Here is a 24,411-nt window from a genome sequence, read left to right as displayed (position 1 = left end):
CTGAGAGAAAAGTGAGGAATGTGATGAAACCAAGGGACAAAAAAATACTTTCTCCATCGTTTTTCGGCACAGTCAGACCCGCACCCCATCGTGCTGTTAAAGAGGCACGCAAGGTTCAAGATCAGTGAAAATCAAAGTGTTATTTTTTTCCCTCCCTCTCTGCTGGCCCTCGCCCCACGCTTTGCTCCAGTGCCCCTTTACAGCTGTGCCACGAGGCTCACTGTCCCTGCCATTACTCTCTAGTTCATAGGACAATATCATGCTGCATATTCTTTGAAAGTTTCACCGACCTTTGAGGCTTAGAGAAAACACAGTAACGCCAACTGGCACTTAATCCTGCAGACTCCCCATCGTTGCCAACTATGCAGCCGCAAAGGGGGCAGCGGGGTGCGTTGTGTTGGAGGAGCTTAGGGTCAAGGAGGGCTTCCTGACAGGAAGTGAAGTCTAGCTGAGAGGAGAAAATCAGACAGGAGACTCCTAAAAATATTGAGTGGCTTTTAATTTGGCTCCCAGGCGGATTTTACTGTGAACTGGGCTTCAAGTCGCACGAATGGCCGGTTATTTATACGCAACATAATTTTCTTTCATATAAATGAATTTCCCTCCCCTCCCGACAGGCACTCCTAATGCAGTGTTTTCTTACCTGTCAGGTCCCTTGTTATAAGACCTTGGAATGTGCTTCTGTTTTTCCCCTCGCTATCCTCTCTCAGCTAACCTGTTGTTAAAATCACGACCCGTCGTCTTCGCGCACATTTTCAGTAGGAATTCACTCGCTCTCGTTTATGATCTGGGACGGGAGAGGTTCAAATATTTGGCATGATTTAGCTTTAAAGTGGGAATCTTTACCTTGTGTTATTCCCAAATCCTTAACTTGGAGATCGCACAAATCGCCTTGTGCGTACAAAGTTCTTTTTATAGCTTTATTTACCATTTATTTTGTGCATTTAGCTTCCTGAATAATTAGTGGTGCAGAAACAAAGTTTGTTTGGGGAACAGTGTTTTGTTTATGTGTGTCTTTTTCGGTCCTTGGTTTGCCATTGCCAGTCCCGGTTGATCCTGCAGTCCTTGTGCAATGGGCCGTGAACTGCTACTGTACTATCCCACAAAACATTTCCTGCAACACCGCAGAGCTTCCTCAGAAGAAGTGGGGCATATAAAAGGCCCAAGAATTGCCATTTTGTTCATTTTCTCCTAGATTATGCTGCAGTTAGAGCAGCTTGGAGCCAGCATTTTGGGGAATAAAAAACAACCCTTTTTCAGTCAGTGTAGTTAAGAATAAACCTGTAATGATTGCTCAAAATTGTCAGTTAGAAAAAAACTTTTTTAATGTTTTGTTTTCTGGAAAATTTATACAAATGTTGTGCGTTACTGCACTGAAATGTCATAAAAATTACATTTGGACGAGGTGATGATTTCATTTCAACATGTGTTTGATTTGGACCTGAAACGGCTGCATATGGTGTTTTTTAAATATTCCTTTTCTCCTCACACCATTAAAATCCACCAGCTGAACTGCATATCATATTACAGAATAAGTTTAAAAGAAAAAAGAGGGAAAAGTCAGTTTTTAAATAACATACCACTGGCTTATAAAATGCTCTGTATATATTTATGTATTCCCCTTACATTTACTTTTCGTGCAGAGTTCAAGTGGTTGTAACATATGTTTTGATTTGTCTGTTTGGGGTATGGGGGCTTTAGGCTTAGCTTTCTCACTCTGTGTTAGTATAGCCATGACAGTGTGATCCCATGAAGCTCTCGGAGACCGAGCAGTATAAATATTTGGACATCAGTAAATATTCCTTGGGTTGTGAATTTGATCACGCAAACACCAACACGAGTGTCTGTTTTTCTTTAAGCAGATAGCATCTGAACATGCAGATGTGGATTGTTGAAAATGTACACCAGTGTTAAGTTATTCATACACACAAGCGCAGCAGACGCAGCATTAATAACAAACTACCGAGCTTCCGTATTAATCAGGTTAAAGAGCAGTATATTTTTAGAGCCTTTTTTTCTTTTTTCTTTTGCTTTGACTTCTGCATCCACAGGCTCTTTCTTTTGGTCATTGTTAACATCAGGTCACTTCTCATAAACATTTAGATCTCAGTTTGTTTCCTTGTCTCTCCCCCACCCCTCTTTTTTTTTTTTTCTTTTTTCGCATAAATGTCCAAATCAGAGTGACAAATAAGGCTGCCGCCACCTGCAAGCGGCATGCCAGTGATCAAAACGTTTTTGGTTTTTTTTGGGGTTTTTTCTTTGAATGCGTGCATTTTATTTGCATCGGTTGACTTTTTTCTCTCACTGTTCAGTTAATGTGGCAAAAAAAGACATTAAACAGTGAGGCGTTTGAGTAAAAGGGGGGAGAGGAAAAATCAGTAGCTTTTAGCCTCTTTAATTTAGCTTCTGCTGCTCTGCCACTTATGACATGCAGATTTATGCTCTTGCCATCTCATCTAAAGTTGTATTCCCCGAGCCTTTCAGATCAACAAATACTTGTGATTATGAGTGATGCCACCGAAAAGCACAACTGACTTATTTATTATTTCGACAGAGCCGAGACGGTTCTTTCTTCGGTGTTGGAAAATGTTTTCCTTGTGTTGTGGCGAGTCTGATGTTTGAAAGGCGATTTTGCTCAGGAGGTCTGTGTTTTCTCACCAGTGGTAGTGGTATATTTAGAAGTTGATTATGGATAATCAGCTGTAATGACGGAAGTGCATGGCATGTGTGTTTAGACTCAATGCCATCATCATGGAACGCAGAGCAAACAGAGCTGTCTTATTGACTTGAGATTTAGACATTAGGCATTTTCATGAACAGATTCATGCATAGCAAAACATAAATGCTGGTAAAGTGCATTAAACGTGTGCACGATCTCTCTCTTTCGATCGCTTTAAAGTCGGGATCAAAGATCGGCTGCCTCTCTCGCGCGTCCTATCATCTGTTAGGAGGTCAGGTTAAAGGTGAGAGGTCACAAATGGCTGCTTGTATCCTCTCATCAGGAGCGATGTGGTCACGGCCTCTATCGCAGCCATAAAAGCTGCGACACTGCTGACCAGGGCAGCCAATATCCAATATTCTATCACTGACCTGTCCCTGTTTCCTTTTTGTCACTGGGAGATGTCCCTCAGATCAGGGTCACTGCTTTTTTAATTCAACTAGAGGAGCCATTTCTTGCCCATAATGACACCATTAGTCTTGCTATCACCTTTGTCCATGTCCCCCAAAATGCCAATGGTCTCTACGCTTTTCATCGAGCCTAATTTAGACGCAGAGCTTATCCCGGCCACAGATTCAGATCCAATCTTTATTACTTCACCATAATCTTTTACTTTCTAGAGTCTGGCATCAAAATCTTTAAGGCTTTAAAGGCATAAAGGAAATTTTATGTCACTGCTTTTCTGGTTCTCCAGAGCACGACTCTATTTACAGCCCTGCTTCCTGTGGTGTTTATTTGAAATCCAGCTCGCACAGTCTGGATCAGTTTAGAATATCCACACAGCCACAGGCTAACACTCATGGTTAATGTCCTTCAACTACAGTCAATGCTTCAGCTAGAAGGCCCCAAGGCTACTCTGACATGCTTCCTCCAAAGCAGTCCTCAGCCACAAAACCCTCTCCCAGAAACGCTGTTTCCACTCCCTCGCCCAGACTCGTATTCCCTCTGTGCCCTCTTGTATTTGGAATGTATTGTAAACACGGTCAATGCCAATATGGTCCTGCAGGACAAAAAGCAGTTATGAACTGAGGTTAAGTGTAAGGTTGTTTTGTATATGACGTGCACTTGGGCACAGAGTGATGGTGCACAGGCGTTTCAGAAGAACGGTACTCTTGACTGCCATGTGATTAGTTTTGATGGGCTTGTGCTTAAAAATTGCACAGGTGAGAAAATCTCGACGCACCCACAGATATGTGTGGATGTGTATTAGAAATTCTCGTAAACTGATCTTTCCTTCCTCCTCGCAGCGCTGATATTCACGTCCCTGGGGGCTCTCTAAGGGTTACTGAAAAGCTAGTCTCTGTGTAAACACACGATTTCCTCTATCAGCTCCAGAGATGATGACAGCCGAGTTTAGGCTTATACGCAAGTTTTTCACTTCATAGCTGTTCTGTGTCTCTGTGAAACGATTAAATGGAAATGATAAAAATTAGTAGTTTTGATTACTTTGGAATAAAAGTGTCTCCAAGTCTGAATAAATTGTGGATCACAGTTATTCTCACAGTAGTAACTGTTAAACATTTGTCAACTGATGGCAAGTTTTAATGTTGGTCAACAAAAATATTAAGAATGCAAAAAAAAAAGAAGTCCAAGCTTTGAATAATGATTTTTGTAAGAGTAGTTTGGTGGTTTAGGTCTCCAACCTGAGAATTTTTTTTTTTTGTGCATTTTTCTCCAGCTCCCCTGAGAGGAAGAAGGGGGGGAAAACGCTGTGAGCTTCAGACAGCCCCCCGTGACCTTGTTGCTTTATTATTCTTTTGACGGTTGCGTTGAAGGTGTTGAAATGTGGAACAGAACATGCGAGACGATGACCGGCCGAGTTTCCCTTCTCTCGTTGTCCCTTCGAAGTTGAGGATATAAGGCGCACACGGCTGCGGTTGGATTGTTTAGACTGACACCTCGAACCATAACGCTAGTCAAAGGGAGGAAGAAATGTGTGTATTTACTTGTGATAAATGCACTCTCAACACGGCTCTTTCACTGCTGCGCAATGGTGGGCTCGCATATTATGCAGCCGGCGCTAATCCAAGCAATTCTTAATCCTTTTTGGATCATGTTTTATGTGATATTAGGGGCCTGTAAAGAAGTAGCTAAGTCAGAGGGATTAAAAGCTTTACATGGAGCTACTGTTTTTGTTCAAACTAAATTCACTTTGACCCAGACTAAGAAAAACTCACTTATCTTGTAAACGTATCATTTTTGCCTCTTGCTGCTGGTAATGTATAGCAACAGAGTTCTGTACTATTGTAAAAAGTTGCATCAGTAACATGTTGATGTTTGTGTTGCAGGAATGGCAGAACTCCATCCAGAAGAATGCCGGCTTAGCCTTTATCGAGCTGGTAAACGAAGGCAGGTAGGTAACTCCGACCTGCCTCTCTTCTTGCAGCAGCACTAAATTATTTCTCCAACCTCCATTCATCAGCCACTTTCTAATTTCACCTTCCTCGGATCGCATCGTACCCCTCCTCCACTCGGGCACCCGAGATCCTCAAGGCCCGTGCAATATGGTGGCTGTTCAAGACAACAATCAATGGTTGAAAAGCGCAGAGGGACTTAGGGGAGTGAGGATGGAGGACCGCTGCGTTCAAGGCTCCATTCAATACCTGCTTATCCCAGTGGGACTTGGGGAGAGAAAGAGGGTTTAGGTAGAAGGTGATAGGAGCTCTGAGTGCTGGTTCCTCTGCAACACTTGGGAAATCGCTCTTAATTTGCCACTCGGGCCTTTCTGCCTGTCGGCTACCATCTCTGTTTTTCAATTATTCCCACATATGAAGCTTCATTTTGCTAATAAGAGGTCACCCTTCTTACTCTGGCTCCTTTGTAGTATTCACACTCAGTTTCAGGTTGGTAGAGCAACGCTTTCTATTATTGATCCTCAGCTTTTAGAATTGGCAGTGGGTAATCCCAAGTAACACAAATGAGATAGCAATGTTATCATTTGACGTGTTTGTCTAAGAAAGTGTTAGAAAATTACTTTCCAGACTTTGCTGTTATGATACATGTAATATATAATATAATTTTTTCAATCAATCTTTATTTATTACAGACTCATAGGAGGATAAACAAATAAGAAATACACTCAAATCGCAGTCAACCCAAAAAGTACTTCAGCTATTAACAACTTTGGCGTTTGTGACATATAATAATTTTAAGCTTAATATACTTGATATTCTTAATACGTTATCTATGTATCCATCCATCCAAGTTTTAAGTATGTGACACTTTTCTTTGGGAAAATAGATTCAGAAGTGGAAAACCATCCTACGTTGTGAGTATGCTGTACTTTTCAGGGATCGGGCTATATTATGATGTGGATTAATCTTTCCTTTTAACATCCTAATTTTTTTGCATAATTAATTAATATTCATTATGTCAATGTACATGATGGATTTTCTATTATTCAGCTGTCAATTACTTACAGTGTAGTTTGTATCTCCTTTCATGTAAAACACCCAGAAGTTGGACATGGTTAATATATAATACAGCTCACACCCTGAAAAGTACAGTTACTATATGAGATGGAGATGTATATTGTTTGGTTTTCACTACTTACAACAGTTAATGTAAGTAAATGTATCTTTTTTCTGTAAAAAACCTGACTTGTTAGCCCCTAATTCTAGTTGCCTATAAGATTTACACCATTTTCTGTCAGTAAAGAAAATAATTTGGTGCAGCTCTGCTGGATTTTCTGGTATGCAGGTATGACCAGTCCATCCAAACTGCTTTTTTTCCCAAATTTTCTTTCCAACAAGATTTTAAAAGTTCTTCTAAAGTGGCACGTGCTTAATATGATTGAGTTTTACAACCCTATTTTAACAGGATTTGACCACATGTGCAATCATTAACTTGGTGCGGTATAAAGAAGGGCCAGTGGTTAGGTTATTGATAGTGGGGCCGGAATAAGGACTCGGAGGTTGCAGAGGCCCCAGTGCCTCCGCTCCCCTGCTGCACTGTGCTGAAACTGGAGGCTTAGGTTACAGCCATCCCGCTGCCAGTCCCAGCCTGCCCCCACCTCTCCTCTCTGTCCACCGGTCTGTTATTGTTCCACTTTGCACAGTCCTGACCCGTGGGGCTGCGGAGAGGTTTCTGTGACCCGCGCACACACAACATGCATGTTTCATCAACACTGATAAGAAGAAGGAGGTAGACTACATATGTAGCAACACAGGCAGAGATCCTCCCTCTTGTCAGATGCATATCATTAACAGATCAATTAACACCTGCACCCCAGGTAGAAGACAAATGTGCTTTGGGTTGGTTTTCAAATTAGATTTTCTGCTTATTTCGCACGGTTCCTTTTCAATATTTCATGGATATTACATGGCGGGTTTATCTGTAGGTTTAAACAAGCTTTAAATACAGTGATGCTCTCGATTTTGTGAAATTTCGAAGCGTCTGAGGCTAAATGACTTATAAGCTGTTATGTTAATGAAGGAATAAATCTTACACAGTATTGCAGTGTACTGATGGCCACTCTCCCATCTGCCCTCAGGCTTCTGAGTCACACCATGAAGGACCACCTGGTTCGTGTGGCTAACGAAGCTGAATTCATCCTCAGCCGACAGAGGGCCGAAGACATTCATAAACATGCAGAATTTGAGGTAAGATGCTGCGCAGTTTAGGCAAACACACAAGCATGAGCACAAAATGCCCATTGAAAATATTTTTATTATGGAAGAAAAAAAGTATAAAAAGTATTAAAAAAAAAAAACGAAAATGTATATAAACTGTGATTTTCACCAGCCTGGCGCAGGAAGTTTTCATAGACACTAAAATCGTTTGCCACAATTTATCTTAAAGATGCAAGGACAGCTTTTTCAGTGAATTGGAATCAAAAATATATCATTAATTATATTTTAATAAGGATGAAGGATGTTTGCAAAATCAGTCTGGCTTTCCCCCTGTGTGACCCATGGCAACTTTATCCATTTCAGCAGCTTTGACTGCTTTAATAAGAATTCTTGACTTGTTATTGGTATGCTTGACTGTGTATATGTTGAATAAAAACATACAAGCGGTAAAAGTGGTGGGAAAGGTGCTGATCCAGTGGCTACTTTAAACCATCAAGTTGTAGAATCTGTCACAGTAAATCTAGAAGACAAATGTTTACTTTTCAAACATAACCCTGGCTAATTGGGAACATAGAGACACATACAGATGTAGTTTCAGGCGCGTGTTAACTGCTTTGCACATACAGTTTGGCTAGCCCCAGCTTAGTGTTAATTTATCCCTGTACATCTCAGTGTAACGGTGGACTTGCCTCTGTGTCTTAACTTCTCCTATTCCTCCTTCTAGCTCTCAGGACAAATGTTGCCATTCACATGTAGCCGCCGGGCCAACTCTGTCCTGACCCGTAGGCACCTCTCGCTGCCCCTTCGCGAGTCCAACTCCACTTCACTCCCCCGACTCTTCTTTCTAGATCTCACCAAAATCATTTCCTGTCCTGCTGAGATCCTGTCCATTATACTCCCACTGGGGGTGTATTTTGCCAATGACAGGAATATGGCATCCTCCCCTCTCTTCCATCCCTCCCACCATCATTTCTCAGGAACCTGCCAGCACTAAAAGCTGCAGACAGACCTGAGAGGTGCTGGCCTGAAGGGCTCACTGTGTGTAAGCCTTGGCCCCCACTTGGCAGTAAAATGTGATGCTTTCTTTTTCTTTTTTTCTTTTTAAGGTTCAAGGAAGGGTCTTTCTTACATTTGGGTAAAGTAGAATCCCTTAAGACTGCAGAAAGTCAATCACAGGGGCGGAGGCACAGCTCGTGCACTTGAGCATTTATACAGTGAATAGAGCAAAACATGGCAATCACAGGCTAGACTGCTTTCCTGTGTGATTGTCATGTTATTCGGCTGAACCCGTACTGCTCATACAGCGCCAAGTGTCAGTCATTTGCACAGTATTGTTTTACATGATTTGACCTTATCATCATCAGCACTGACTCTTAGAGTATGATTAAGTTCTGCAAGGGTAATACAGGCAGTTTTTGTTTTTATTCCAGTCTATGCAGGTTTGGGCATTTGGCGAGTAAAAGCATCTTACAGTAGGTTGCTAGACTGGCCGATCGACAGACTAGGCAGTCAGTTTGCACACGATGGCCCCAAATGATCCTGCGCTGCCTCAGCCTTCTGCTGTGGCCGTGGGCCACGTACTCTTATTGTAACCATGTCCTATCCCTTCTACATTTCTCCAGCATACAGGTCCTGATTGCTAGCCTGGCATGTTGAGCAAAGAACAGACTCGCTGTCCTCGGGTCTGCAAATCTAATATCTTTCTTTCTTTTTTTCTTTTTTTTGCTGTGTTTTCTTGTTATTTTCTCTTTCTGTATTTCTACATCTCTTCCAGCTGAGGCTTCTGGGCTTTGAAAACCTTTAAAATGTGTACTGAAATAGGGAGTATTGCAAGAATAAACAGTTGAACTGAGTTCAAGCCTTAATAAATATAAAGTCATTTGTGTAGTTACCTACACAAACTAAATAGTCTATGATGGATTTTATGACAGAGTTTATCAAGATGCTTCTGTGAGGTGGTAGCTACGTGTATGGAGACTGAATTCTTTCTGCATTTTAGGGCATTGTGGGTTTGTCAGCATTCACTTTCATAGATTTTGTTTCCACATTACGTGCAACAAAGAAAACGTAGGTCCCTCTGCAAAGCTAGCTGTGTTTTGGGGTTGTCATTTGTAACTTTACCTTCCCTTGCAACCTCCCAGCTGTCCTTAATCAGATACCCAGCAAAGCTTGTCCCAAACTATGCTTCACAATTGAATTCCCCACTTAAATGCAGTTGCTCCACGGTGACCTCTGAGAAGAAGCGAACCCTGATAAGTCTTGCTCTGATATTGCTGTATTGATTTTTGCCTCTATACAAGCTCAACTTGAGCCTCCTGGAGCCAATGGTTTCATTTTGCACTGCCACAATAAAAATAACAGGCCAATGAAAGGCCCTCCACTCCCACCCTTTTTGGGGGGGGTTGTGAAATAATTTTCAGTTATGTCCCAGATTTTTAAAGGGTTGTTTCTCTGTATTGTGTTGCGGTGACACTTCAGATTGGTTATTGTTTTGTGAGGAAATAAACCTCCAAATGGGCCCCCACAGCGTGTCATTTGAGGTATCAAAATAAGGTTTTCTGAAGGGGGGGAAAAAAAGCGAGCAATTCCCTCCCCATCCTCTGCTACATCTGAGAAATTCTGTTTTAAACAGCAGCAGCAAATCTCAACCAAGGCACCAGCAATGAGATTAATTCGATCCATAAAAACACAAATTTATGTTTACTCCTTGTCAGATTGCATATCGTTGAGAAGGCAGTGATAGAGGAGCGTTTTGATTTAGATACCCGTTTGCCTCAGAGACGTAACATATGCTTTTTCTCTCTCACTGTCCCTCTCTTTCTTTCTCACTCACACTCTCTCTGGCTCTCTGTGGGACAGAATTGAGTTATCTTTGGCCCTGAGAGTAAGTTATTACAGCGGGCTTAGGGTGAAACAGAGATGAAGATAACTAGGGGGGAAATCCAATTACCTTTTAGGGTTCTCTATCTAATAGGATCCTTAATGTGAAGGAGATCTGCAGATCGGATGCTGCCGCCCAGCACAGCAAATGATAGACTCCGATATCTTCCACGGGAGCTGGGAGGAGAGGAAGCCCGAGAGATGGAAAGAAGGAGAGCGAGAAATCGAACTCCCTCTTTTTATGGGGCTGTTCATTAGGGATGAAATGTGGTGGGCTCAGGGGCAGAAGGGCAGATAAGAAGGCTCAGATAGGGAAGAGTGAGCAACACCCAAGTCATTTCTATTCTTACTCTTCCTTCTTGCTTCTTGCCTTTCCCCCCATATAGCCTCTTGATTCATCCTCTGCTGCTCTCTGGAGTAATTGATTTTACTGTTTGAGAGATCCAGTGAAAGCCAGACGATAGCGCCTAATTAGTGCTTGGTGTCACTGTCTTCCCTCTGCTGAGCTTGTAAAACGATCTGGCCCTTCTTTCCATGTTAATGACATTAACATTGAACTGATGCTCATTATGTTCTGTTATCATAAACCTGTAGTCTGTGGATGAGCGTTTACCACAAACTGTCAGACTGTGCTGAGCATCTCAGAGAAACTCTGGCTAAGGATGCATTTTACAGATAACATCTGTTAAAATAGTCTGAATCACCGAGGTTAATTTTTTTAATGTAGTATACACCGATCAGGCATAACATTAATATAACTAACATGTGAAGTAAATGACACTGGTTATCTGGTGGGTAAGATATATATTAGGAAGCAAGTGAACATTTGTCTTCAGTGCTGATATGTTAAAAACAGGCAATATGCACAAAATTGCGGGTTTGACCATCACAAGGGTCGAACTGTGATAGCTAAAACTCCAGCTCTTGTCGGGTGTTCCCAGTCTGCACCAGTCATTATCTGTCAAAAGTGGTCCAAGGAAGAAATGGTGAGGAACCACTGACAGGGTCATGGGCAGCCAAGGCTGATTGATCCATGTGGGGAGCGAAGGATGCCTGTGTGGTTTGATCCAGCATACGAGCTACTGTGTCTCAAATTGAAGAGGAAGTTGATGCTGGTTCTGACAGACAGATGTCAGAAATCACAGTGCATCAGGTTCTTGTTTATGGGGCTGCATAGCAGGAGACCAGTCAGTGCTCGTGCTGACCCCTGTCCAACACAGAAAGCCCCACATTGGGCACGTTAGCATCAGAAGTGGACCACATAGCAATGGAAGAATGTGACTTGGTCTGATGAATTATGTTTTCTTTTACACTCCAGTGATTTAATATCTGTGACCGGAATAATATTTTACAGTGAAATGATATCTGCTTTCTCTAAATTTTATTGACTGCCAATATAATTTTCTTGCAAGGCTATTGCAATGCTTTAGCAGAAGTCTTTCTCCCACTCTATAGTGCATGAGAATTATAACTTCTTTATTTAGAGACAACCTTGTTGAGGGAGTCATGTCAGCATGGCTGGTTTTCTCCATCAATGGAGAATAAACTTGACCCTGACTTTCCAACCAAGCACCTGCAAAGTTTCAAGACTGTATCTTAAACGATGTCTCTTGACGTTAGCTGTCAACAGATTTACTGTTCAGACAATCTTAGCTGTCATAACTGGTGATTTTGTGTCATTCTTTCCTTTTAATTTGAGGTTACTTGATGAACTAATGAACAAACTTGTCTGCAATACCTGTCTGGTGCTAGTTATCTGCAAAGATAGAAGAAATAAATCAAGCCAAACCTAGATTATTACTACCTCTGCTGAGGAGGTTATATTTTTGGTAGTTTTTGCATGTGAGTCATTCTGTCTGTAAACAGAAAGGTTTTGAATGAATTCTGATAAAAACTTTGTAGAGATGTAGACTGGAGTCAGCGGACTTAACAATCCATTAAAATTTGGCTCACGTTCACCAAGGTCTGTAATGTTCATTTAATAATTCTTTGGTCGAAAATGGACAAAAAAGCCTTAAAATGTAGAAACTATTATTCTTACTATAGTGGTGTTTATTGCCAACTTATAGAAAGTAACACATAAAGATATAAAGTATGTCATATTTGACCTCCTTTTCAAGGCCAATAGATTGATCTGAAGGTCTAAGAGATAATAATGAGCTATATATAATGTGAGCTATTTAAAGTAACAGGTTATATATTAATTAAATGGCATAACAATTTGAATACATGTGCCATCTTCATGAATAAGTATGTATTTTGTTTGAGAAGCAAAACCAACCTGTGATCAAAAACTTTCCCCCCTTGATATTTTTCATTACTCATTTAAAATAATTTTACTAAATAATTACTTATGTTCTGTTTCCACATGAATAAAAAGTAATAAAATAATTATACACACAATTATGTCAAGTCTATTAAAATGGGCTTCAACAGGAGAAATAACAAAAGCTACTTTGCTCTAGTTTTTACTGAAATGCAATTTTCTAGAAGTAAATTTAAGAAGTACAAACAAAACAAAATGAGCAAAATACTTTACTGTTTTCTTATGAGTGATACAAGTAATGCCCGGAGAGAGTGAGTGCTAATGCAGTTTTCTTATTTTTCTATTTCTCATATACCTAATAAATCGGCACTGTGGGGAGTGGGGGATACTCCACCACACACGCAGGGGAAAAAGTCAGAAACCGTAACTCCCAAAGGCTGTTTTCACCACCACATTCGCAGCACTCAAACTGATAGCTGCCACCAACTGTAGCCTGCTGTCATGTAGTTGTCGCTGCTGTAATGTAGTATGTCAGCAGGGCTGGTTTACCGAGCGTCTCATTACAGGCAAATCTGTTATAAAGAGAATGAGGGGGGGCGGACCCAATAAAACAAAACAAGTGTCTTTGTGCGATAGTATCGCAGCACCACCATGAGAACAGGGGCACATTTTTAAAAAGACAAGTGAGAAACTGCACCTAGTTCTCCAGCCTGGACAGCAGGCTCCTAACATATAATCACGTTATTGTCAAAACACGCAACACCTTCACAAACTTTAGTGTTTCTTCTGGTCCTACCCCAACACACACACACACACACACACACACACACACACACACACACACACACACACACACACACACACAGAGCATTGACTGTTTCACTTAAGACGCCAAGAAATGGAAAAGGAGAAGTGGGTTACAGAGAGGAGAACAGTAGTCTCAGTCCTGCTGTCTTGTCAACATAATGAAGTCCCCAGGTACCTCCTCCGCAGCTCCCATCATTATTACTGACCACCTCACCCCGAAATATGACTTTACTCCACATTTTCCTTTGTTTCACTCCGACACCATCCCTTTAGTCACTGGAGGAATGTTCTCCTGATATTTATATATATATTTTTGTTCCTATTAATGGCTGAAGGTGAGCTTGTAATGCTGGATAAAAGCACATCGCTGTCACTGCTGTATGCTTTTTAGATGTTTTTATTCACAATAAGTCTGTTTGCTGCTTTAATTCTTTTTTTTTTTTTTTTTTTTTTTTTTTTTTTTTTTTGGTGGAGATTTGCTTTTACATGCAGCTTGAGCACCGTGCCACTAAAACCTTGCCTTCCTGACTTCTGGGCAACAGCAAATTCAGGAGAGGTGCAACCAAATTTTTCATCCGGTTGCGTCCTGCCTTCATTTGACTATTTTTCATCTCCAGATGACATTTTAACACGAATGATTTTTCACGTGGCACGACCTTGAAGCCGTGCCGGAGTTATCGCGCAAGGAGATGGCAGCCGTGCAGACTGATGTGGCAAAAGGAGGGCGAGGTTTTTGCAGAGACAAGTGGTTTCTGGGTAAGAAAAGATGAAGAGGCTGCCAGCCAAGCATGGTGACCAGTCCATTAAAGATCAGTGTGAGGGGAGGAGCCGGGGGAGGAGAAAGGAGGAGAGAGATACTTTGATAAGTGTTGTGCCTGCGTTAACCTTGATGGTGGCTATAGCAGTGGGCTGATGCCAGTAGCAGGGATCTGTTTCGACTGGATTAGATTATTTTTTTCTCTCTCCCTCTGGCGCTCCAAGAGAAGAAGCAAAAAAATCAATACTTGGGAGCACAGCATGACAGGAGCATCATTTCAGAATTGAAGTGGCTGTCAGGCATTGTCATTTGGTGACTTTTGTTCGCCATTGTACTTTTAAGCCCTCATTTTTCTCCCCCTCCTCGTCCTTTCACTCGTTTCTTCCCCTGCCTATTGTCTGAATTCCCCTGGTGACATTTTATGTTGCAATTTGAAAACTCGAGGGCAAGAGATCAAGTGCAAGAGAATCTCTCTGCAACCAATTGGTGGTGGTGGTGGTGGTGGACCGATTCGCCATCTACTTTTGTTTAGCAACCGCCCCCCTCCCTCCCTCCCTCCTTTCTCATTTCATCCCCTTGTCTCACTAGACCTCCATTGTGTTCCAGGAGGAATTTATTTGTAGTATATTTGCATTCTCTGATGCCAGACAAGGACAAGCCTGATGTCTCGCCTTCCTCTGGACAGTTTCTCTGCCCGTTCGTAAATGAAACCCTCTGGGAGTGCTTGTCGACGGATGTGAGAAATTGGAGAATCTCGTAGAGCAATAGGCCCAGCCTTGGCGCACTTGTATCCCTGACGTGCCACCAATGTCAAGAGATTGCAAATCAAGCGCTTTAATAATATCTCTGCTGGTTTTGTTCCTTCCTCCTGTTCTCCGTCAGAACCTCGAGACCCTGGCTTTGTCAGACGGCGTGTTGAAGGCTCGCCGTGGCACGGCAACACCACTAGACCTTTCTCTGTCACTCTAATTGATAAACATAGGGCTGATATCTTGTAATGAGCCTCCATTCTCCGGCCTATTATACTGGTTAACCCTCTCAACCCACAGAGGGAGAGAAGGAGGGGAGCCAAGGCATCATCTAACAACTACAGCATTTAGATAAAGCTGACACTAGTACAACGCTGCTGTGTAGATGTGAAAGTCTACTCCTCGTTTTCTAACACCCCCCCACCTCCGCTTATTATTTGTAGTCAACACGGCACAAACACAATCTGTTGGCAGCCTCGGTAACATTTAGCAGCCACAGAAAGCTTGCGTGTTTGTTTTTCTCTCGTTATAAACTCGGCTTCAGCTGTGATTAAAATTCATGTGATTTTGTTTTGTTTTTTCTTTCTCACGCTTCATCTGTGCAGGTGCGTGTTGCTTATTTTCCACCATTGTGTGATTTTTAGAGATGATTGTTGTTCTTTTCACCCTCCAGTCACGTCTGGCTAGGCCATTTCCTTCCCCAAAACTCCAGCACACATCCCTAGTTATTTATTTGAACTGTAGATGAATTGCGGGAGACACGACTCAGCGTAATTGACTCGATTAATGCCAGCCATTATCATTTCGTCTTCAACCAAGCTGTCTCCCTCCGGCAGAGCCAGCACCCACGTTGGCCCGACCCTGTCAGCCAGGCCGTGTAATGGAAGGTGCTGCCCATGATTACAATGTCGCAAGTCATAACGCTCTCACTGGCGGCAAGTTGTGCCCTGGTGGCTGTCTGAGTAGCAGGCAAACGGAGAAGAGTCTCCCATATTTCAACCCCAGCTGAGCATTTTTAACTCGGATGTCCTCGTCTCCCTCTCTCTTTTTTTTTTTTAAAGTGTGTTTTCTTATCAAAAATAATCACATTGACTGTTTTAGTGGCTCACAAAGAGGCATGATATGAACTAAAGTGGAAACAGAAAGTTTTAATTTATTTCTTATGTTTCTTTGGCATTCCTTGAAAGGAATGAAAGAACAGTCTGTTTTTAAAATGCCTCTGAATGCCTCTCTTCAGTTTCTGTCCTCTATCCTGTCAGTGCGACCTGTATGCGAGGGAAAGCAAGGTGGTGCCAGCAGGGAGATTTACTTATTCGCTCCAACCTTCATAATAGCATAACATAATAAGTCCTTCATAATACCCCGGCATATTCTCTGACTTCACATCAACGGTATGACCCCTGGAATTAACTGTGACTTGTCTTTTCCACTTAGAAGCAAACCAAAGTTTGGGTTTTAATGGCACTACTTACATGCTGAGCTTTTAAAAAAAAAAAATTTGGTTGTTATTTTAAGGTCGAGTCTGTGAACTTGGCCTGTTCTCCCACAGACTTTGGCTTCGGATAGAAGCAAAGCCCATTACAGCATGGAGGGTTTGGGTGTTTGGGCAGGCTCAACACACAGGTGATGAAGTGTTTGTTTATGGTTATGAGTTTGAACCCAGCACCGCTGATTAGTACTGCAGACTTTACATGTCTCACACAGGAGCAGATAGAAGTAGACTCGTTGCAGGCCTGCTACTTGCTATCTGTATAAATGATGGAAACCTGCAAGGAGCTTAATGCATATAGCTAAGTAGAAAATTTGGGGACTCACAGATTGTCCCAGATTTAAGGCACCTTTTTCTGTATGAAGTATAGTGACTAGGTCATCGTGCTAGGAAGGTCAGGGCCCCCTTTAATTCCACATAAAGAGACTTAGATTGATAATTAAGCAGCCCACAGAAAAGCCCCTCTGTGATTTATACCTATAGATTTTCTGTCAGATATGAAATGTTGTGCTTGAAATTGAAGAGGAGGGCCCATTATAAAGCGCTTTACCCTTAACTTTGAGAGGGCTTGTTGTATTTGTTCAGCCATGCTTTTGAGTTTAATAGTTACTGTATGACTGCTGCACTAGTCAGTCAGTTTAACGCTAATCTAAAGGTGGTCGATAATAAACAGTCCTATATCATACCCAGACTATGCGATTAATCATGCAATACAAAGCCCATGTTCTTCTTCTTCTTTGTTTTTTGACTTCTCATCATCAATATGCATGCCACAGTAAGTCACGATTGCAGCCTGAATACGCTGTAAAAATTGGTTACGAAAGCTCCAAACACTGTTTCATATTATAGCCCCTATTGTCAGAAGGTGTTTTAGTTTCAGCATCGCTGCCGAGTTCAAAGGCCCGTTCTGATAACAAATTCAGACAGAGAAAAATGTCCTCCCTGTGCATTGTAGGTATCGTGTGATTTGGTGTGCTGGAGGGCATTAGAAAATACATGTCCACTGTTATTAATCAACATGACACGAGGGCAGAAATGACCCCCTGTGCTTTTCATTTGGTTCTAGTCAGAGTAGAGTTTCTGTATGTGAAAACACCATTGTGCTCATATCTGTGTGGTTTTTGTTTGTGTTATTTACACACAAGAGCACGGTGTAGTGTGTGGCACATGCATGTGTGATTTTTGTTTTGTTTTGGGGTTTTTTGGCGATGTGCACTTTATAGATTATGCTAGGGCGTCGTTATTAATGTATGTGTGTTTGTTTTCCCTCTCTTTTCCAGTCTAGCTGTGCTCAGTACGCAGCAGACAAACGTGATGAGGAGAAACTGTGCGACCACTTAATCCGTGCGGCCAAGTACCGCGACCATGTGACAGCCACGCAGCTCATCCAGAAGATAGTCAACATCCTGACTGACAAACATGGAGCCTGGGGCGGCTCTTCCATAAGGTAAAACAAAAACTGTGGTTGTGTAAAGACTCAAACAGAGCTGTGCTCCGCTTTCAAATAAGATCAGATTAGACGTATTATAAAAAAGTTTTTTTTTATTTCCCCCCTCCCTCACTCTTACATTCGCACAGTATGCTTTAGCTAGTCCATTATTAATCCATTATTTTATTTAGTGTGTGTGTGTGTGTGTGTGTGTGAACATGTTTTTTGTCTCATCATTATGTTTTCTTTTTGATAAGCCTGTATAATCGTAAGAATCAAGAAGCAACATTATTACTTTAATTTCATAGAAATGCCTTCAATTGCATCCAGTTGTCGGGCTTGAAAATTATTCAAATCGCCATTATGGTTTTAATCTCATTATCTTTAATCTCAGCCACCAGTACTCATGACTTTGATTAAATTAGATTTGCAAAGGTGAAAATGTCAGCCGCGGGTTGAATGATGCATTGATTCGGGGGGAGAGATGAAAGCCATTTGAACAGCTCAGTTCCCATTAAGAACAGAGGGAACCTTATCCTCTGTGTTTGTTTCGCCAAATAGGCAGCACAGTCCAATGCAGCTATTCCCTAATGATGGCTGTTTGTGCAGGTAGTGTGTAATGGCGAGCTCCAGAGACGGCTGCTGGCTCACGCTTGTTAGGCTGCACTAAGTCTCCAGGGACTCGTCTGGCGAGGGTTAGTTTGCCGTTGGATCAGGAGTCTATCTCTCGCTGCCTTTGTTTTCCTTTTCTATTTGTTTCTGTTTCATATCGGCATCAGGTTATGGTGTATTATTTGTCATATTTTTCCTCCCTTGATCCAATCTCCCTCTCTCCCCTCCTTCCATCGCGCTCTCTCTCTCTTTCTCTCTGTTTGTCTCTATGTGTACTCACACAAGGCTGCGCCATTTAATATGGATATTGTGTTCTACGAGCTCTGGCTAGAAAAGTCCCCCATTACCGCTGCTTTATGCCGCTGTACTATTGATGGTTTTCCTAATGGCTGCCGATGGGCGCAGGGAGCCATTGGCACTGAGCCTTGGAGTGCAGCGCTCTTTTAATAAATCACAATCAGTCTTGTGCCATTACATCAATATTTTTGGTCAATTACTGTGAAGGTCAGGTGGTGCAGCTTCGCACCAGAGCCGATGGTATGTGGGCATAGGAGAAACATCTGGTGCTGCAAATCTCTGAAAAAAAGGAAAAAAGGAAACGATGAATGTGGGAAAAACAAACAAAAAACCCCCTTCTGCACACCTGTATACCTGCAGGCTTCCTAATAAAAGATTTTCTTCTTCTTTATTTTTAATTTCATATATACACACAAAGCATGTGGTGCAGCATCATTCCTGATGGTAAATAAGGAAGGGGGGAGGATGGATTCACCCAGTGAAACCCGCAACCTCTTTTCCAGCTGTGAAAATGAAATCCAGGAACACAAAGACAATACGCAGCTATGATTGCGTCCTTTTTGTTGCATGGGTGTTAAAAACTGTAGGCTGCCTGCTCACACGCCATAAAACCGTATTCCCCAAAGTTTCCATTCAATAAAGGGTCTGAAAATGAAAATATTATTTTCTCACAAGCTGATGGGAATTGTTGTTTCCTCACGGCAGGCATCTAATATCTTGTGACACAGTGTGACCTGCCTGAATGCAATTTGTGTCTTAATATCCAGCTTACAGCCGCCCTGGCCTCTGGAGAAAAGAGGTGTTAGGTGATTTTCCTTTTTCCATTCCCCTCTGCTTCTTCTCTGTCTGCAGTTCTGTCTTTCTGTCAGTCTTTCACCACATGTAGTTTCTTGTCCCCTTTTCCCTCACTCTTTGTCCTTTTGCTCTTTCTAGTTTCACACCCACTTCAGTTGTATCACTGAGTGTCCGAGGAGGAATCATTTCACCAGACAAAGGGTGTCTATCTTTTTTTTTATGCCCTTGTCTGTCATCTAGTTTCAAGACACAGACAGATCCACGGTCAGACAGATAGGTTGACTACCTGTTCATCCATGCATTTGTGTCCCAGCACCTTGAGACTCAGGTGTACAACATGTCAGCCTGCTGTCTTTTTAAGAGAGGAAAAAGTAAATGAATAGCTAGCAAGATGATCACAAATGAAACAACTGTCAGATATCCTTCTTTTTTTTCTTTTTTTTGCTCACTCCACTTTTCCCCTCCTTTTTGGAGCTTGGGTCCACCGAGCATCAAGCCTGCTGTGGTGTTTATTTGGGTCAGGAATCATCTTTCATGTATATGACACCTAGACAAAGTCGACAGACAGAGGGGAGATGAGGGCAGATGATGGAGAACGCCAACTCGCGGTCTCTGGGGACAGACACTACTCTCCTCTTTTTCCCCTCTCATACCTTCTCTTTATTGCATTCTAATAGGCTGACTAATGTACCATGGAAATTCACTCTGGATGCTGGAAGCGGGGAAAGTAAAAGGAAGGTGGCTGCAGCTGGAAAAAGATTGTGTGATGTAGAAGAAGTGTGCATACTTTTTTTTTTTTTTTAACCAGAGCAGTTGTTTATTGATGTCACCAGTCTCTCTGAGACAAATGCAAACATTATTCAAGTTGCACGTGCAAGCTTGCAATGGTATCCTTTTATTTCCACTTTACTTCAAAAATCCTCACCTACAGCGAGCCCCTCCAGACACACACACACACACACACACACACACACACACACACACACACACACACCTTGAGCACCGACTCCTCTCCCTCTGCTCCTCCTTCCTCATATAAGCAGCTCATTTTCTGCAGCACCGCTGCTCTAATGGACGCCCTTAGGCTAGAGGCTTCCCAGCCAAGGGACATCCATCTTTTGGCATGTCACACTCCCGCCCGGCAAAAAATCTTTGTGATGTGCACTCCAATTTTTCTTCAGTAAATCAAATCTTCCTTCCTTCAGAAAGATGAATGCTTTAGGGTTGGAGTGTTATAGAGAAAATCAATGCCGGCAAAATTGAAACAGTATGCCCCCGTATTGATCGGCCTTGTGAGATCGAAAACCAACAGCTTTGTAACTGTTCCAGTGGACAGTTAGCTGACCTGTAATGGACAAACTATTGATATTAGCATTACTATTTTATCTTGTGCTACGTCATTTCACCAGTGCACTGTTGAGGGGAAAGAGGCCGGAGCTTAACATTCCCAGAAAAGCTTTTTTCCCTCCTTTTTAGGCAGTGATACATCATGACATGAGACGCACAAAATGCCGTGGAGACACTGGCATGCCACTTCAGTTGTTAAATGATTGGATTTATTCCAGTTTTGCTTTGCTTCAGCTGTTACGGTATGGGCAGTAGTATTGTGTGTCTTATGTTAATGCTGTTTGAGCACAGGCACAGTATTTAGTCGTCCTCCTTCATTCACGACCACAAACCTCTGCTGCTTGTTTTTTAAATTTAATGAGATCGAACTAGTTTTAGATTGAAATAACTAACTTTCTGAGCACAGATGATGGTCAAAATTTCCTGTAGCCCAATCAAAAATCACCACATGTCATGAATTGTCACGTTGTCAGAATGGAAAACTGAGAAATCAGAATAACCAGTGTTTTTTGTTTGTTTGTTTGTTTTGGCAGTGTCTACTTGAGAAGCACTGAAATAAGATGCCGAATACAAATCTCTGAATTACAATAAATTCTTATGACACATAGTTACTGTTACTACGGTGAGAACGTTCACGTTCACATTTTATTTATTTGTTTATTTCAGTAAACGACCGCATGAGAAGCTGCGGCAGCCAGATTAATCTCCACTCGTACGCTTTCATTCCAGACTTAAATCACAATTATGATACATAATACTGAATGTAATGCATGTGTTAAAGCTGAGGTCTGCACAGTGTCTGCTCTGCGTTGCGTGCTCGCTTTATGGACACACTGTACATTAAGGCTGCACTGGTACTGTGGATGCAGGGCTGAAAAAGGAAATGGGACTCTGGCATGTCATTGGAGATTATAACCATAGGAAACAAGAGCATAACAGTTTAGAATACACTGACTCTCGGAAATGCGTGACACGAGAGGGGCAGGAAGACGGGGAGAGAGAGCGAGATGAGGAGAAGGATGAAACAAAGCACTGGAGAGAGAGAGAGATCTGTTACAGGAGGATCAAAAGTTTAGATGGAGACAAAGACAAGATGGTGGCATTTCTCTACACCATCCTTCCATCCTTTCACAGAGCCATTTAGATGATCGATTTTGCAAATCTGAATGTTAAATGTTGAGCGAGTACATAGCTGTGTATCTATCAGACACACCGATTTGCTTTGTGTTTGGATAAAGAATAAACAGATCATTCTTTATTGAGTGATTTTTAAAAACTATTTCCAGTTGGATTACGTTTTGCAATCCAAATTTATTATTAAATCATTTAGTTTCAGTTTTAAAAGCCAAAACGGGTTGGCTTTAACATTTCATTTAAAATGGGATAAGCCCTAAAATACGACTGCGTTGATTTATATAGGGAAAAACAGTTTCCTTGTGTAGAATTAGCTACTAATTTTTAACTGCTAATGGCCTTTTGGTTTGCTTATAAATACTCGGGAGTCTAAACACAAACATGACCCAATGTACTGAGCTTTGGCAGCTGTAGCGGTGCGTAGCTTCCATGTCGTCTGAGGCAGAGACAGTTGTTTCCTTTAGTCCAGGTCCTGACTCCTTCAAAACCAATTAGTTGGGGCTCGAGTTGTGATCATCCATCTGCCTTCATACAGCCATAAACATATAGCATAAACATACTACGCGAAGCAATACAAGGCTGCCTTCAGCTATGTTCATCTCTGTAAACGAGACGCTCTGTAGCGCACAGACGGTCTCCAGCACCCAAGTCCTTAAACGGGTTTAACATAAAAACCTCCAATTCATTAATCACTGACTGCGACGTGCGTCTGGCACTTGGACAAAAAGGATGTTCCTTAAATCTCTGGGGAAGCTGTTCAAGTTTGACAGACATGCGTTCCATCAGTTACATAAAATAACGTGCCACGAAGGCCCTACCATGCAGTCTGGCTCATAGATATGAATTAGAATATAGCCTTAATGATAACATTTACCTCTACTGTATATACACTACAGTGGCTGGGCCTGTAAGGAATAGTAACAACATGTCATGGTGAAACATATTAACAGCTGATGATGTCCATATGTTACCATGGTTAAGTGAGGCGGTATAGACCGAGGCTCAAAAAACTACACTTAGATCACTTAAAATGACAACAATAGGAAAGTGGTTAGGTCGAAATGGTTATTTTTAATCATTATCATTTAAATTATTTTTATTCTTATTGTTTTATTTATTTTTAAAAAATGTAGTGTAGCGGTTACGCATCATGTCTGAGCTGGCCACATACTATATATGCACCTATGACACAGCTTTCCCTAGCATGTCATTTAATGTGCAGGTGAGAGAGAATAAGAGGTACACCTGTACACACCAATTGACTTTGCACCTCACTTGAAGTTGTGTGTGGGTAATACAATCGCAGTGCAGCCCATGAATGCAAAAAAAAAAAAAAGCAATAAACATGTCCTTCATGGCCTATCACAAATGGCTAACTTAGAAAAAAAATATCAACACTGTTTCTATACAGTTGGCTACATAATAAAAGGCAGGCTGCAAGTTCAAACTTCAAGGCATTTCCAGCAGTGGGAAGCATCACCAGAGGCATTTCTGCTACAGGCTGTATGTAAAAGATGGAAGTAGCCATTGTGGTGTCACGTGTTGGTTTGCAAAGCCTGAATCGGAGCCTTTTCACAGTTTCCTTCCTTTTATTTTGAAACTAATGTGAAGAATTTGGGGGAAGATCTTGCTCGCCACATCCAGGATCCATATAGGATATCAGCTTTTCAGTCACACAGTAAAGCATGCTTTATCTTTGGTTCAACTCAAATGGGGATCAGGTATTTATTTAAACAATGAACATCACTTTTTTTCCAGTGACGCTTTAAAGCTAAGTAATATTTACTGCTTGAATCTAGCTTTTGAACTCTCCCCTTGCTAGCCATGAAAAAGTATTCACGTTTAAGGCACTTCCATATTTATTTCACTTTTCAGACCCATCTTTTATATACAGTTTATCAGCGCAGCATTGCTGCTTCTCTGCCTGCTACAGTCACCCACTCTGGTCGCATCATAAGATCAGACTGCTCGAGGCAAGGTAATTAGCATGCTAACTTTAGTAGCTATTTCTGCAATAAAATACACAGACATCAGACACAATGTCACGCTCTAATTTCATCACTTTATCACTTTATCTTCAAGTCCTTGTTTTTCTCTAACTTCCCGGTATCTTAGAAATGTTCGGGACTGCCAGTTGGAAGTATGAAAGAAGGTCACGATACCAGAAAGAACAATTACACCACCCCTAGCTTCCTGCCTCGCTGCTCACAGCCAGGCAGGATTCAGTAGCAACTATCAGATTTATGAGTTTCATATACCTTAAGAAAGTATATGGCCTTGGTGGAGCAAGGTCACGATAAAAGGGTGCTGATCAATATCTGAATGAAAAGCCATTTGGGAAGTTTTTAGGGCTTTTCCCCTCCTTTCTCCCTGGATGCAATATCTGCAGAGTATCGATTGTTCCGGGGCCAGTAGTTAGTCAAAGGCTATCTCCTTTGACTAACCCCTTTGCAGCGTGTCAGCCCCCCTTCTTCCTCTTGATAGATTGGTATGCTTCCAGCCACTGTAATTACACCATGGGACCAGCAGGTCATTTATTTTGCTACTTTCAACATTCAA

General features: G+C 41.8%; 1 protein-coding gene across 4 annotated transcripts in view; it reads left to right on the top strand.

Annotated features, from left to right (window-relative positions):
- The window catches only part of lrba (LPS-responsive vesicle trafficking, beach and anchor containing), a 176,289-nt gene that overhangs the window by 71,673 nt on the left and 80,205 nt on the right, over nucleotides 1–24,411 (top strand). For all 4 annotated transcript variants that reach the window (XM_013909267.1, XM_013909269.1, XM_013909268.1 and 1 more), the window contains exons 34-36: nucleotides 5,008–5,072; nucleotides 7,212–7,320; nucleotides 17,519–17,685. In XM_013909267.1, coding sequence (XP_013764721.1) covers nucleotides 5,008–5,072; nucleotides 7,212–7,320; nucleotides 17,519–17,685 — 341 coding nt within the window. The remainder of the gene's footprint in view (nucleotides 1–5,007; nucleotides 5,073–7,211; nucleotides 7,321–17,518; nucleotides 17,686–24,411) is intronic.

This window comes from Pundamilia nyererei, unplaced genomic scaffold, assembly GCF_000239375.1.
Source record: "Pundamilia nyererei isolate P.nyererei 1_Seehausen unplaced genomic scaffold, PunNye1.0 scaffold00022, whole genome shotgun sequence".
NCBI lineage: Eukaryota > Metazoa > Chordata > Actinopteri > Cichliformes > Cichlidae > Pundamilia > Pundamilia nyererei.
Note: the sequence above shows the minus strand (reverse complement) of the source record. Positions and strands in the feature narration are given on the sequence as shown.